The following is a 16,802-nucleotide window of genomic DNA, read 5'->3' as shown; positions in this document are numbered from 1 at the left end:
AAGTCAAAGAGATTAATGTGTAATTAAAGAATTTATAAAAGACATACACATATTTAAAAAAATAAAAAATGAAAAAAAAAATATCTTAAAATTGTTTGTTATATCTGATAAAAGAAAAAGACTTTTTATATCACATGTATTTTTATTAAGAATTTTTTCACTACTGAAAATGAGAATTCGAATACCAATCATTGTTTAAAAAAATAATAAATTTTATTACTGAGTTGTTCTTATAAAGATATACTATATGCATTAATATGTATTATTAAAGAGTGATTGTTTTGGGTGTTTGCTTAAGAATATGCTTAGTTATTTAGTAATTAATAAATGAGGTTTAGAAAAGACCCAACAAAAATTAATAATCATGTGTATGGCAGTTGATGTTTTTTTTAGGATGTTAATTTTTTATTTTTTTGATACTAGGGGTTGAAAGGATTGCAATTCAGGTTGCTGTCCGTTGAAGCAGTAGATTACCCTTAGTTGTCTTAACTTTTAGGGTGTTAAATTAGCGGTGGAGAATTTTTAGTCTCCAAAGTTTGTCAAAGTGATTGCTCTTTGGGTTGTTTCATAAAATATTTTAGTAGGTTTTAAGAAGCTAAAAATAACTTTAAAATTTCAAATCTACTTTTAAAAGTGTTTGGTACCGCTTTTGGCGTCTGCACCAAAATAGAACTAGCTGATTCTCCTTGAAATGCATTGAGGCATACCAGTTGACTGGACATTTAAGGATAAAGCATTGTAACTCTTCTATAGTGTTCATTAATATGCGAACTCATTAGTTTACCCCCATTTATCTTAATAATAGGTCTCAATTGGGGAGGAAAAACTGGTAATAGACATAAAACCATCCACTCGGGTTCTATATTTGTTCGAATAAGCTAAAATTAAAATATCAATACATCTGAAAATAAACAATTGATCTCTATCAATAAATCCACTAAAAATCCAAATCATAGAGTACTTTTAGGAAAACAAAAACAAAAGCAAAAGCAAAAATTATGGTAAACAAATTTTAATTTTTGAAATGTTTTTTAAGGATTTAGATAGGATAAAGTATATAAAAGAAATATATATATTTTTTTATATTTAAAAAAAAAAATCATCGCCATTATTTTTTTAAGCATTTATACTTTTAGCAACTTAAATAAATAAATAATTTTCTAAGAAATTAAATAAATAATTTCGAGTTGTAATACTTAAATTCGAAAATTTGTGGACCTTTTCCTAATGGAGCTAATCTATGTATTCGATGCATTGGGCTAAAAATCAGAGCCGATCTTAATATTCTTTTAAAAGGCCCAGCCAACAAAAACACTGACTCTCGGTGACTTAAAACACCGGCCACTGGGATTGGGTGAGTGTTGGTGGTTTTTCTTTTTCGTGAAATTTTGCGAGTGTTGAGAAACAAGGGTTTATGCATTATCTTTCCCTCTTTCTTTGGTTCGTGGTTGTTCAGTGCTTATATTGTTCTCTAATGCATATCATGCTTAATTACTCAGCATTTTTCATGAAGTTTTTTCTCTCTGTTTAATCTGGCTTACTTTCTTCACTTTTTGACTCTACTTGCAGCTTGAGAGGTGAATTAATTCTCCTATCAGGGAACAAATTACTGCCTCGTTAATCTCAGCTAAGTTAGCCCATTTATGTTCTTGTTTTAAATTTCGTTTCTTTTTTCAATTGAAGGGTTTATATTACCCGTTAGCTTTCTGGGTCACTCTAAAAATTTGAGCTTTCCTGTGTTTTATGCACCATATATATATATAGATATATACACACACATATAATTGAAAAGTGTAATTGATGACATCGATTCCATCAAAGAACATATGGATTAGGCGGCAACAATGCCCGTGTGGGGATTGGAAATGTTATGTTACATATGAGGGAGATGCTGAAGAGACCAACATAGCATCCCAATTGGTAAAGAATGATAACACACCTTCAGAAGCTATGGTTTCCCCCTATGTAGGAATGGTTTTTAAGAGTGATGATGATGCATTCGAGTACTATAGTAATTTTGCTAGAAAGAATGGGTTCTCAATTAGGAAAGAGCGATCGAGACTTAGCCCGCAGTTGGGTATCTATAAACGTGACTTTGTTTGTTACCGTTCTGGTTTTGCACCCGTGAAGAAGAAGCCTACCGGGGAACACCATAGGGATAGAAAATCAGTGCGGTGTGGATGTGATGCAAAAATGTATTTGTCAAAGGAGGTTGTTGAAGGGGTTTCTCAATGGTTTGTTGTGCAATTCAGTAATGTTCATAACCATGAACTTTTGGAAGATGACCAAGTACGCCTTCTTCCGGCGTATCGAAAAATTCATGAGGCTGATCAAGAACGGATACTTTTACTCTCTAAAGCTGGATTTCCCATACATCGTATTGTGAAGGTGCTGGAGTTGGAAAAGGGGATTCACGGTGGACAATTGCCCTTTTTGGAAAGAGATGTCAGAAATTTTGTCCAAAATCGCAAGAAGGTAGTCCAAGAAAATGATGCTTTGCTCACTGAGAAAAGAGAAAATGATACAGCGGAACTCCTTGAGGCATGCAAGGTGACGAAAGAGGCAGATGAAGACTTCGTTTATGATTTCACAGTCGATGAGAATGACAAGGTTGAAAATATTGCATGGGCCTATGGCGATTCAATCCGTGCAAATTCTATATTTGGTGATGTAGTTTATTTTGACACTACATACAGATCGATCACATATGGCATGCTTTTTGGAGCATGGCTTGGCATTGACAACCATGGAAAAGCCATTTTCTTTGGTTGTGTTTTACTGCAAGATGAAACTTCACGTTCTTTCTCATGGGCTTTACAGGTTTAACACCAATATCCTCTGTTGTAATTTGGTTATGTCTTCATATAGCTTCCTTAACGATGATTCTTCTCTTTTCTATACAGACTTTTGTTCGTTTCATGAGAGGAAGATATCCACAAACAGTTCTCACAGATTTTGACCCCGGGCTTAGAGATGCTATACGAAGTGAATTACCAGCCACTAAACATGTAATAACCTTATGGAATATTCAATCAAAATTGTCCAGTTGGTTCTCTCTTCCACTTGGATCTCGCTATGCAGAATTTAAATCTGAGTTTGATGCTTTATATCGGCTGGAAAGTACAGAGGAGTTTGAACTTCAATGGAATCAAATGGTTTCATTGTTTGGACTTGGTACTGATAAACATATCATTTTACTTTATTCATCCAGGGCATCTTGGGCATTATCCTATATGAGAGGATATTTTCTTGCTCGGATGGCAACAACAGTGTATTTGAAATCTGTTGATGCATTCTTGAAAGGAGTTTTCAATGCACAAACATGTTTGCGCAGCTTCTTTGAGCAGGTATATTTGTGAAACTTTTTCAAACGAGGCCTTTGAACTGACTCTCTTTTGTCCTTGCATTCATATTGTTCTTGTGCTTAAATTTTGCAGGTTGGTATTTCTGCCAATTTTCAGAATCAGACACATCAAGAGATGCAGTATATGTATATCAAAACATGCGTACCCATAGAAGAGCATGCCCGGGGTATTCTTACTCCTTTTGCTTTCAATGCTTTGCAACATGAGTTGGCACTAGCCATGCAATATTCTACCTCCGAAAGGCCTGATGGATCATATCTTGTGCACCACTTCAAAAATCTGGATGCAGATCGTCTAGTTATATGGATACCAGAAGAAGAGCATGTTCACTGTTCTTGTAAAGAATTTGAATCCTCAGGAACATTATGCAGACATGCTCTTCGGGTATTAATACTAAAGAATTACTTTCAGCTTCCTGACAAATATTATTTGAATAGATGGCGAAGAGAAAGCTCTATAGTCTTTTATGATGATAATGGTACTCAACATTCTGAAGATGAATGGTTTCAAGAATATCAATGCCTTAGTGAGACTCTATTTTCAGAATCGTCAATTACAAAGGAGCGTTCTGATTATGTCCGTAGGGAACTTGGAAAAGAACTTTCAAGGCTCCTTGATGAGGTTAGAAATATGCCAGAGAGCGATGGAGTAACTATGGATTTGACACTTTCACCAACTGGTTAATTATAAAAACGTTTGGTGCTTTATGAGGTAGCAAATTCAGTTACAGCTTAATTTGCTCAAGTCAAAGAGAATAGACATGTGACAGAAAGTTTGACCAGAAGGTGCATCGTTTTGCGTTCTTTCTTTCTAGTTTTGAGCGGAAAAGTCTGACATGTCAGCAAGGGCTAACCCTGAGTCCTCCAACTAAGGAGACCGATTGTTTCAGTTGCCAATACATTTTTGTGACTTCACTGGAGAATTAGTGGCAGGCAGCATAAATGTGTACAAGGAAAAGGAAAAGCTTATTTGAAGGTGCTCTAATGTTTATAATGTCGCCAGTGTATATTAATATAAAGAAGCACAGTTTCTACCTCATTATTTCTCTTGCACCATTTTTTTCTCAGGTAACTTGGACGAGATGAGTACTTGCTTGATTTAATTTAGTTTTCTTAAGTGAAATCTGCATATGTAAAAGAAACCGATCCAAGTGTAAGCTCCAATTTGCTTTATCAAAAGGGTTAAGAAGATGGAAGTCAATAAAAATAATGCTAATCGCTACTGTTAAGCTATTATTTTCCTTGGGAAATGCACCTTTATTTATGAGATTCAATCGAAGTTTTCAAGACTGAGATACAGTTGTAAAATTTACCCCCAAAAAAAAAAAAGAAAAAAAAAAGAAAAAAGAAAAAGAAGAGAGGTACAGTTTTAAAAATACAGATAGCTGACTTGAGATTTATTTATCTTTATTATTCTTTTTATCTACGCTGATTGGACTAATATATCTTTGATAATGGCTTGCTCTATTTATTTATGACTTATTTTCAAGATTATTTGTTTTTCGTTATTATTTTTTATTGCATTCTCTTTTCTTTTTACAGCGAAGGAATAATCATCTTCTTGCTAAACATCTATTTTGCATAATATCTTTTTAATAATAATCTTACTAATGATGATAATCCGTGTACATATGTTGTTACATTACATGCATGTAAAGCATATTGACTGAAATTCTTGTACATTGGAATTTAATCGGAAGATTCTTTGATAAAACTTTGTGTCTAGACCCGTATAATCTTTTGACTAGGGATCAGATTTTCATATGCCCTTAATGGTGATGCTAATGTATTTTTAATGTTAGTTTATTCTACCTTGCCTGGCTTCACATATTCTTATGTAAAAAGCACCAGATTTGTAAAAAAGTACGTTAAAGTTGATTATTTTGTCAGTAATATGGTAAAGTTTAAAATTTTGCAGTACAACCTCCAGCCTATTGCCAAGGTGGTAATTTATATATTGGGTAATCCTAGTCACCAATACAGAAGCTTACCATAGAATAAATTCCTCTTCTAGGAGCTACTTAAGCTGCTAGAACTTGGAAGCAGTGTCTAGATTGATCCTTCCTCTTTCCTAGATGATTGTAGTTCAAAAGTTAATGGGTATGGAATTCTCGTAAGATTCTCAAACAGGTACAGTTTGGAACTTCTGTCACTTGATTCATTAATCCTTCTACAGGTAATGTTTTGCCTTTTTTATTCTTTATTTATTTATTTATTTATTGGGTAATTTTTAAATGTTTTGCGGTTGTTTCAGGCAGGAACTGATCATACGTGCATGAACCCCCTCACCCCTTGGGATTAACTTTCCCAGTTGAAAACTTTTTCATCTCTTTGCAGCCCCATCTGTGCTTTTATGGCTCAATGGAAAAGGTGTTTGTTATCTTTGCTCAGCATCCAAGCTCAAATCTATCTCCAAAAAGCTGAGTGATACTAAATGTCAATACGCTTGCATAGATATTAAAGTAGTTGTTTCTCTGGCATTCAATAGAAAACATGCATCAGCATGGACATTCTAGTTTCTAAAACTATCTATGCTACGCAGCTTATTATCTCCAATTGAACAGTATACTCACTAAGCCTCAATGGGTATGAGGCTCTGCTTGATTCAAATGCCCATTATATGTTTGATTTTCTGGATTTCTGGACCCGCAAGAACTTGCCCCATTTGGGTGTGACATGAAAGATGGACAAGTTGTACTTATCCTCAATACGGTCATGGTCCTATATATCCTTTCTTAATGCCTTTTATTTTATTTTATTATTATTATTATTTTTTTTTGCCCTTTTACAATGACAGTTGAAACAGTAGTACATAAACTTAGATATATTGACAATTATTTAAGCACTTTAATTTTTTGTCTCCGCTTGTAGACAGATAAGAACCAGCTTTTTACCTACTTGCCGGCCTCCCTTCATTAATCTGGGGGTCCTTCTAGATCTCTCTCCTCTTCATGATCGGTGTTTGCAAAATATTGCAGGTAAATACAATTAGACAAATCGATCCCATCCTCATTTTTTGAAAGAGGGTCCGTCTATGCAATGGGAGGAGGGGCCCTGTTTATGATATTTGAAACCTTACAAACGAATATTATAACCTAAGCTGAATAGTCTTAGCCATGAGTGTAAAGAAAACCGCATCGAATGGTCGGTTTCTAAACCGTACAAAGTGGGAAGTGACAAAAGAGCAATACCAAGTAGCCATGAAAGATGGTTATCCTCTTTTATTGTCGAACAACTTTTAAATTGATATTTGGTATTTATATAAGAAAAAAATGTTCTTTTTATTAGAAACTATCTTTCAATTTATAATGGATGATATAATGACAAGATAAATTGTATGAGTAATACGATTTAAAATTAAAAATTAATTGGGAACGTGACAACCTTATTGATTAGAACCTTTGGAAAAATAGTTCCGGAAATAACAAATTTATAGCATATGATATATATACAGCAATCCATCGCTGGATGACATAGGTCAGCTTATGTTAGGTGATACAAACGCCTTTCCACATTGGAAAGGTAGATTCATACTATCTTACTATATGTGAGAAGCGCTTGTCGCCCAGTTTTAAGTAAAACGGAATTGCCCAATGGAAGAGAATGTGTATATATACATATATATATGGTCATATGTTATAAGTTTTGATTAATTGTAATGGTCAGATCAATCAGTTGGGGAGTTGGGGTATTGTGGGGTGGACCTACATCTTGGTTTTTGGTGGAGCCAGTGTCCGCGGACTAAACTTGTGGTTCATATCCTCTCGCAGTTCTCTCAAACCACCCCTTGGATATGAGCTTGAAAGGGTTTGCAAAAGCGTGTGGTGGCCTCATTTTGGGTTATTTGGCTTCATGGCAATGGAACCACATGGCAAGTTTGTGTCCGAAGCACTTGTTTGTTTTTTTTTTTAAATTGATTTGGAGAATCTGATTAGTAGGTAAAGCAGGACTAGAATTTAATGGAAGAAATCGGGAGGTTAAAAAGATTGATTAAAGAGGATTATGGCTTTTATCCTTTTGCGAATCAACCATAGAGAGTTGGTATGTTTGGTTTAATATCTTTGTGGCTGTTTCTGCAATGATTTAATAATCTCAGTCCCATCAATATATGTTTTGTTTGAAGCACAGTCCCATCAATAAAAAGGGTGGTTATTTTTTTGTGTCTCCTGGGGTTTCGTCTTGTTTCCCATGGAACTATATGGGTCTTTTCAAAATTTTTTTGGTTAAATTTCCATTTTAAAAGGTTGATTCATAATTGTTGAACATTTGGAAAATATCTTTTATTTTTAATTAGTTATACAATTTTTTATATAATAAAAAAATTTATAGGCATTTTTTTATGATCTATTACAGAATTAGCACCAGCTTTTGCTTTTTAATATTATTATTAGAAGGATTCTCTTAATAAATTATTCCATTTTCTAAATCAAACCCACGCGTGGATTGTGCAGGAGAATAAATTTTCATGTTAGTCTAAAGGTTGTATGTTTGTTATTATTTGTTTATATATTCTTATTTTTTGGTCGGAAATGTTGTCTTAGTACATGATCTTTTATTATTATTTTTTTTCAATTTTCATTTCCAATTTATGCACTGTTAGAGCACTAGACAAGAATACTGTTTCCAAAAGGATTATCCATATTAATCGGTATATTTTGTATAAATTATGAAACAAAATATCAATTTCGTGTAGATTATGTATATGAGTGTATCGTACTAATCACCAGTCTGCATGTTAGAGTGATTGCTTTGTTCTTCATTTGAAGTAGATTATTAATTATCCTCTTAAGTAATACTGCATTTGAAAATCAGTTGAATTTAGACTCTTCCACATTTAAAACGAATAAAAAGAATATTTATTATTCAAACCAAGCTACTGGTCGGTACCGATTAGATTGCATTCATATTTTAAAAATAATAATTCTAGACTCGCCAAATTTATTAACCAAAATTTATATATTTAATGATTTGGCATTATTTTATTGAATTTACCTTTAATGATTTTAAAGTATACATATAACTTGCCCTTTGGAAAATGAATTTGACAAGAAAGAAAAAATAATATATATATATATATTTATATACACACACACATAGATGTATAGGATAATTAGAAGAATCGCCATGGTCGACTTACATGTTATAAGTGTTTACTTCTACAACAGCAAAATTAATAGTACATTTCTCTTTTCCATGATCTCTCATTTAGTTTAAATGAGAAATGCTTGTATTTAGGCAATAAATGTATTAATGATTGTTGTTTAAATTTAAATCTAAAATGGACAACTTGTACTTGCCATCAATAGTGTCATATTATACAAAAATTTTCTTATAAAAGATTTTATTTTTACTTTAATAACTAAGAAATAATTATGTATCCTAAAGTGGCCACTTCTCATCTAGCTTTTAAATTTAAACTCAAATATTTTAATTATTGATTTATCCTATAGTTAGATATTTGCCAAGTAAATATTTCTAATCTAATAAAACCAAGGATCCCCGATGAAAAGACTTACTCTAAGTGTAAATATATATACATGCATTTTCTTTTTTAGTTTTCGTAATTAAAAATACCAGTGAGAAAATATACATATTGTTAGAAAAAAAAAAATTATAAGATAACAAACGACAAAAATGTATAAATAAAAATATGCTAAGGAGAAAGAAAGAAACACTTTACCTAAAGTTTGTGTGCATGATCAAAATAATATGACAATTTGCTCATATGGGGCATTGGAACTAGTGGCCTCCCAAGGCTAAAATTTGACATACCAATGCCCCCTCCTCCATTCCACACGTATGCATTGCAATATTGCATTCCACAACTACCAATGACCAGCCGTACAACTACAAACTCAAATATTTCGTTTTATTTGGTCATCCAAAACTTCAAATATTTTAAAAGTTTAAATCATCTAATCTGGCTTCAAAAACATCCTGCATTAATTGGAGTTTGTAGTAATTACTATTATGTTATCGTTACATGTGTCCATTTTTTTGTTTTTTTGTATACGTAGTCTTTATTTAATTAATAAGTTTCCAAAATCTCCAGTATTTTCTACACACACAAAAAGATGAAGATAATCGGTCTCTCATGAGTCAATCAAATATTGATTATTAATTATACTGTTTAGATCTCTGGTTTCTTCAGGAATATATTCTTCTCAAATTAATTAAAAAAAAAAATTACTAATCTGTCTAGTAGTTTCTGAAATTCATGAAATAGAAGACAAAAAAGAAGCAAATTAAGCAAATTAAGGCCAAAATCCACTGATAGATCAAAACCAAGTTCAATTAGCAAATTAACTGAAAATCCACATAACAAACACGTACATTTATACTTATTCTTCATATGTAATTATGTAAAAGAGTAGACTAGATTTAGAAATAATTAACAATAATTAATCAATTAAACTGCAATTAGTTGCTGTTGAGCTTCTATCCTGATCTCCTCCTTCATTTTCCTGATGAATTCTTCAAATTTCTTGTTCAGTTCGTCTGTACTTGCAACCACCCCTTCGTTTCCTGTTTCTATTCCCTCCATTTCATCTTCTTCATTTTCTTGCTTCATCGAAAGAGACCAACTTCCTTCTTCCTCATTGCCTTCGTGTTCTACCTTTAAAGCTTCAGTTTTTACCTCATCATGATTATCACTAGCATACAAGGATTCATTTCCTTGGTACTCCAATTCCTGTTCTTCATCTTCATCTTCATCTTCATCTTCATCTTCTTCTTCTTCTTCTTCTTCAAAAGCAGATATATTGGACGCTGGAACTCTGTCAACAGTAAGTTCAGACTCCCCCACAAAAGTTGATGATGAAGTGGAAGAAACCGAGCTTTTTGCGAGAAAAGCAAGAATTCCATTGCAAACGAGGAACATGTACTTCCTCTCAAGGCTCCGAGTGAAGATCGAAAAGAGACACGTAGAGAAGTAGACACTGAATGAGTGAGGAAACAGAGAAATGCCTGAAGAATAGCAAAGGAACAGAGACAACAGAGAGACTGAGATAGCAACCTGCAGAGTCCTCCTCAAGAATTGCAAATTACTATTCATCATCAATTTTGCAGCTGAAACTCGAAGATTGCCATTTCCATTCCCAATATTTCTATCCATTTCTGCTTTTTCTTCTTCCAAGAAAAAGAAAAGAAAAACAGAGAAAGGAATAGCAGAGAAAAAAAGGACTTAAAAAGGGGCTTGGCTTTTGGTGTCGTGAGTTTCTGTTCATGAATGAGTTAATTAGTATTGTTTTGAGTGAACATGAAGTAAGTCCCTTCTCTATTTATAGGAATCCTACAAGCTTGTACAGTTTCAAGGTGCTCTGTAACTGAATTTACAAACATGACCTTTTGATTGCAATATAATTAAGGGGCATCGATGGAATTGACAATAAAAGAACCTGACTGATAAGGCAGTCTATAATTTTCACTTTATAAAACGTATAGAAATGGAATGGTTACGGTACCGTGTTAAAAGAAAAAGGGAGATATATACTTTGAAGCTTCTAGCTCTCACCAGTATACATATATAATGTACTGCGTCCATGGCACGGCTAGATTGGTTTAAATTCATTATGGTTCAACAACCATGGAGGCGACCATGATGAATATTTGTTCATATTATAGAAATATGAGGACCCCAATAATTAATTATTAACGGGGTCCACCAAAACTAGTGACTCAGGGTAAAAGCAACTTTATTTTTCATTAGCAAACATATTTTTTTTTTTTTTTGTTTTTTCTTCGATTTGGTTTCTTCCTTTTTATATATAGTTTATTTGGACATTTTGTAAGAAATTATGTATAGAGTTACGAAAACAGTTATCAAATTTATTTAATAAATAATATGATAATATTTAATTATTTTATTTATTTAAAATTGTTTTTACACATTATATAAATATATAAATATTTTGTCAACCCATGTCCTTAAATTACGAGTCTTGTTTAGTCAATTTCACTTTCCCCTTGATTAGAAATTTGACCAAAATTTATGTTCAATTCCCCTTGTTTTCTTCCATATAAGATTCTTTAAGCCAGTTTTTAAAACTAAGAATCACGATAAACAAATAATTATATTTTAAATATTGATTAAATTTGTATTTCTTGGATCGACATAAGAAAATATACATGGAAGTTTATATATTTTTATAATTGTTCAAGACAATTATAATATTTTATGCATGTGTCATTTGACACGTGTTAGGAACATATTTGTCAATTTTTTCAATGATTGTGTTCATGCCCTCGTACACACCCTGTGATTTATTGGATGCTTGATCATGTAGTTTTTAATTCTTTGCTGGTTTTGGAGCTTTAAGCAACACCGCTGACACGATTTTGGTTCGGAAAATGTGTTCTAGTAAATGCACGAACTTCTTCAATACTACTCAAAACCAATCACATTAAATTAAGAGTTTGTAAATCAGCGTGTTTTTTAGTGCTTAAACAGTATAACCACTTGGGAAAACAAAACAAAACAAAATGGAGAAACAAAACAAAACACTGTACATAGCACTAGTGCTTCCAGAAACTTTCAAAATCAACTTTCACTCTAACCAAAAAGTAGAGTTTTCTGCGTAGATATTAATCAACCAAAAAATAAAAATAAAAAAATTTCTGTGTAGATAAAACATATTGGAAGATAAATTCCTATCCACCAATCCATCACGAGTCGTGCTACTTGTAACGAGTAACAAAATTCAACTAAAAAAAGGGTTGACATTAAAACTGAAGTCTAATTATTGTGTCGTTTGGTTTCTACACAGTTCAAAGGAGTTGTAAATCTATATTATAAAAAATAAAAAATAAAAAATAAAAAAGGAATTGCCAATCTACAGTAATACAACTTAATCAGCACACAGGAAATCAATTTAATTCCATTTTATGAGCTAGGATGTAGATGTGAAATGAATTGATTATCAACGAATTTATGCCACCATTTCTAGATTATATATTAAGAACTATAAGTATAAATAATTTATACATATGATTAAGTAAATGCAAAACCATAAGATTATATAACCATGCTCAAAATTACATATTATTATGCATATGCAGTACTAGTTACAGACTTACAGGATAGAAAAACAAGAAATTTATTAAACTTATGAACTTGGGAAACAAAGCAGCTAATTTGATTAATTAATCAATATTGATCAGGCCACAAGAAAGCCCCCATTGCAAAAGCCCTCTTCTCATCAAGGCTCCCTTGGATATTTGCAATTCCATATTGCTTAAGAAGCATGTCAACTTTCCACTCCTCCATCTTCTCGTAATCGGCTTTTGTATAGCGAGGGTAATGAAGAGGCATTTGGAATTGCTCATCATGATTAATATTATTCTTCACAGCCACACCATTAGAGGTCGAAACCTTCAAGCTCTTCAAATCTCCATCAGCATGATGAATTTGAGAAACGGTGTCGTTTGGATACCCTAAAACATGACATGCTGAATGAATAAGCCACTTAAATGCCATAGCCATATCTCTTTCTTTCTTTCTTTCTTTTTTTTTTTTTTCTTTTCTTTCTATCTCTCTCTTTCGGAGAAGAGAGAGAGAGACAGAAACTAAGTTTCAAAAAAGACAAAGAAAGAGAGCAAGGTTGATGATTATGATGAAGTTTTAAAGCAAGCTGTGAATGAAAGTTTGCACATACATATATAGGGGTAAGGGAGAGACTAGGCGTGAACGGCTAAGCTGCGCAAAACATGCAATTAATAAGGGAATTGTATTGAAAATTTTGATGGAAGTTTATTTTTTTAAAATTTTATTTATTTATTATTGGTATATGAGAGGGGATTGCTTGTGTTTGAAGGTTAATTTTGTATGGCGGTGTGGAGTGCCAATTGTAGACCAGTTTTGTTTTTTCTCGCTTTGGGGTGGTTATGAGTCTCTTTTATTTTATTAAATGCATTTTATGGCAATTAGTGAGTTGCGTATGGAGATGTTCAGAGTGATTGATTTGACGTCATTGTATTAATAATGTAGAGTGGCTTTCTGATTAAGATTTTCCATAATCAGAGAACCTTAATTTATATATATGGCTTAAGGGAGATGCTATATATGTTTTATAATATCTATTAAATAATATTCATTAATTAATGGCTCAGCAAAAACTAATACATGTATATCATGTATATTCTTGCCAAAAAAAATAGTACTATATATATATATATATATACATGTGTATAGGACAAGATATATACCAAGATCAGGTGTAGTTAATGAATAAATAGAATATTTATGTACATAATATATATGCTCCAGAAGTACCTATCAGCAGAAATTGAAATTAATTTCTCCAGCCCAATAATTGCTATTAATTAACTTAAATAATACGGATAATGATGATGCTAAAATCAAGGTCCTTTTTCTTCATGAGCTGTCCAAAGATATTATTTTACAATTTTTTTTATTTTTTTCCGAACCCATTAATTTGTGGTATCATGTGTACTCTTTGATTTTTTTGCTTTTTTTTTTTTTTTCCTTCATATATACAAAATAGTAGAGTGGAAATTTTGCCATATTTTGTAAATGGTGAATTTTCATTGTTGATGCACCATTAAGATATGAAATGCAATTTGTGATCAACAGTTGCCATCACTGATAAAATTTATAACAATTTAATTGATTATTTAAAAAAATTATTTTAAAAATAGAAAGAGACAAAATATAACTAAATGCAATAAGTAAAATTAATCTAATATTAAACCCTTCAAACCTACATGCTTAAAATTGTGAACTCTAAATATTTGATATCCAATATCAAGCATGGGGTAGTGCTGGAGATTCACAAGGATGAAGCTTGGGCCTCTTTGCCATCAAACACTTCTTCCATATTTTTTTCTTTTTGAGTTTTTGAAAACACCAAAATTGTTTTTTTTTTTTTTTTAAATTGTTTCTTGTAAACAATTTGTTTTTGAAAACTGTTATGGAAAAATATTGACCAAACACCTATATTGAGTATTGAAAACAATTTTTAGTTTTTAAGAACAGAAAACTATTTCTTTAGTTATGTCGTCAAACACGCACTGTGTGCGTTCTTATCCCTCCAAAAATAAGACTTCGACAAAAAAGACAAGATTTATATTTAACCCATATGCATTAATTACAAAAATCAACTAATGCAATTGAATAAGAGATCGAATCAATATCTTTTTCTTCTTTATTTTTCTTTTATTTTTGTTTCTTGAATTCTCAAGCAACAGCCAAAATAAAACCTCTTCTTGAACAGACCACTATCAGTTTGAATCCAAGTTGATCCAAAAAGGAATGAATATTGTTTTTCCCGATGAAATAAATGGATGAATCAATATTTACATATGAAAAGCAGATAGCTGATCAATCACCATCTAATAAATATTTTAGGGGTTAGAATATTTATAGCTTTTTGTGTAATATGTGTATATAAGGTCAAATTCTTTTACGTTTTATTTTCTTAATGATATGCATATATAAGATCAAATTGTTTTACATTTTATTTTATTAATGGTGCCTCTTTAAAGGAAAATGCTAGATCCGGCAAGCAATGGATAAAAATATAGAGGGGGAAAAAAAAAATCAGTAGTGAGCCTGGACCATACTGCCTTAATTTTGAATGAGTTGGACGGTTTTGGGCTTTCAATGAAACACTTTCACTTTGAGTTTGGCATTTGCTTCAAACTCAACTGTATGTTCTTTAATATTGTTTATGCAGATTAGTTCTAAAAGCTATCTCCGAATTTGAATTTATAATAATAAACATAATGATGGGAGATATATTTAAGATTTTATCACATCTCAAATTAGAATTTTAGTTTTAAATTATTTATTAAAATATTATTACACTATTTATTATGTTTTTCATGTGGTTTATACTAAACTAAAAGATAAATTCTTGATCTTGAAAATATATATATATATATATATATTTTTTTTTTTCAACAAATTTATATGATGGGAAAGAAAATACCCTATAATATTTTTAAATTTCAAATAAATTTATAAGTTTAATAAAAGGGAGCTAAAATTGACATGTGATATCCTTTTGGAAACAATCAAATAGTAAAGTCATTATTTATTCAGACAACAAATTCAAATCTTGGCAACCTCAATATGAATTGAAAAATAAAAAATAAAAATAAAAAACAGTTAGACATGTGGTGAAATATGCTGGTCTAGAACTTGGAAGTGGAGAAAATGACAATGGTCCTAATAAGCAGAGAGTAAATAAGTACTGTAGATAAAAGCTCAATATAAGGTATCAAAAAAACAAACACACACTTCAAAATTCAAAAACCCAGTACCACTCTTCTAACTGATATTTATCGGTAATTCAGTATTCAGTAGTCCTCCTGCTACTGCACACAAAAATAAAAAAAAAAGGATGGCATATATATAAATTATGGTTCATAAGTCGAGGGAGGGCTTTCCCTTGTACAATGTTCAAATTAATACAGCCACTGTTACTACAGGGAGTTGCGGTCCTATCCTTTTAATTAATCCACCAGCCCCAGCATAAATAAATTTGGCAGTGAGGAGTTTAAAACCTTTGTGGGGTACCATATGTATATCTACATCCTTAATTCACCATATACACTTGACTTTTATTGATGCCAGAGAAGATTGTCATTGTGGGCCTTTCCCACCAACTTACAGAAAGTTAAGTTTGAGATTTTCAACTAGCCAACTTTCCTTCATATAATCTGATACAAAGTAGAAACATATGTTTAAATTATATATGTGGCTTTATTATTATATTTTTTTATTATCTAAAAGTATGGATTTAAAAAAAACAACAATAATTTTATCATTAAGTTGTCCTAAAATAGATATTATTCATTAAATTTTGTATGGGAATAAATAAATTTTTTTTTTTTAAAGTACAAACTTGGAAAAGAGGAAATTTTCAAAGTGAAGATTTAAATCTTGAATCTGAAAGTATATTTTTAGAAATTTTATGGGTAAATCGAATTTACAAAAACAATGGTAATATATATACATATATATTGGTAAGAAAACGGTAAAAATAGAAAAATATATCACAACGGTGATAAATAGTTTGAATAACATATTTGGTGGGTAAAACATATGGTTAATTAAGCAACAGGGTGATGAGGAGGGAGAGTGAGTAATTACCAAAAAGCATTAAAAGGAGTTGCGGTGGGAGCGTGAGTGGGCGGACGAACGGGACAGACAGCCCCAGTAATTTACGCTGCTTGCAGAAATCGTGTATCCTCTCTGCCTACTCTTTACTTTTTGACGGCTCTTTCTCTTTCCCTTAAAAACCCTCTCTGTTGTTGACCCCAATATATAATCTCTTCTCACACGTATCTCAGTTTGAGCACTCCCAAGTGTTTGATATTTTGAGAAGAAAAAAAATCTCTCACTTCATGCTTTAAGAAACTTCAATTTTGAGTTTTAACTTTAACCAAGTTTAAAGTGGTGGTGGGTAATTAATTG

The 16,802-nt window shown here is 31.7% G+C and overlaps 3 protein-coding genes across 7 annotated transcripts; 1 reads left to right on the top strand and 2 right to left on the bottom strand.

The window, feature by feature from the left end:
* The first annotated feature begins 1,235 nt into the window (after positions 1-1,235).
* On the top strand, positions 1,236-6,112 carry LOC107415444 (putative protein FAR1-RELATED SEQUENCE 10). 5 transcript variants are annotated; one of them, XR_007242763.2, is made up of 5 exons: positions 1,236-1,354; positions 1,570-2,820; positions 2,904-3,347; positions 3,438-4,432; positions 5,283-6,112. XR_007242763.2 is itself a non-coding variant. In XM_048480101.2 (3 exons), the coding sequence occupies exons 1-3, from the start codon at positions 1,801-1,803 to the stop codon at positions 4,047-4,049; spliced, it is 2,076 nt and encodes a 691-aa protein (XP_048336058.1). In that variant the 5' UTR covers positions 1,447-1,800; the 3' UTR covers positions 4,050-4,598. The 5 variants fall into 5 exon arrangements, 1 of the variants encoding a protein (XP_048336058.1); XR_003056415.3 differs by having other exon boundaries at positions 1,307-1,440; XR_007242764.2 differs by lacking the exon at positions 1,236-1,354 and having other exon boundaries at positions 1,447-2,820; positions 5,283-5,494; positions 5,619-6,112.
* Positions 6,113-9,773: 3,661 nt separating this feature from the next.
* LOC107415360 (uncharacterized) lies at positions 9,774-10,478 on the bottom strand. The gene is made up of 2 exons (XM_048474775.2): positions 10,140-10,478; positions 9,774-10,055 (listed from the first exon to the last, which is right to left on the bottom strand). Exons 1-2 carry the CDS (start codon positions 10,476-10,478, stop codon positions 9,774-9,776), a joined length of 621 nt encoding a protein of 206 aa, XP_048330732.2.
* A 1,875-nt stretch (positions 10,479-12,353) lies between these two features.
* LOC107415338 (uncharacterized) lies at positions 12,354-13,052 on the bottom strand. The gene has a single exon (XM_016023648.4). It carries the CDS (start codon positions 12,843-12,845, stop codon positions 12,510-12,512), a length of 336 nt encoding a protein of 111 aa, XP_015879134.3. The 5' UTR covers positions 12,846-13,052; the 3' UTR covers positions 12,354-12,509.
* Between the last annotated feature and the right edge of the window lie 3,750 nt (positions 13,053-16,802).

This window comes from Ziziphus jujuba, chromosome 1 (assembly GCF_031755915.1).
Source record: "Ziziphus jujuba cultivar Dongzao chromosome 1, ASM3175591v1".
Lineage (NCBI taxonomy): Eukaryota > Viridiplantae > Streptophyta > Magnoliopsida > Rosales > Rhamnaceae > Ziziphus > Ziziphus jujuba.
The sequence above is the reverse complement of the archived record's forward strand: the minus strand, read 5'-3'. Positions and strand labels throughout refer to the sequence as shown.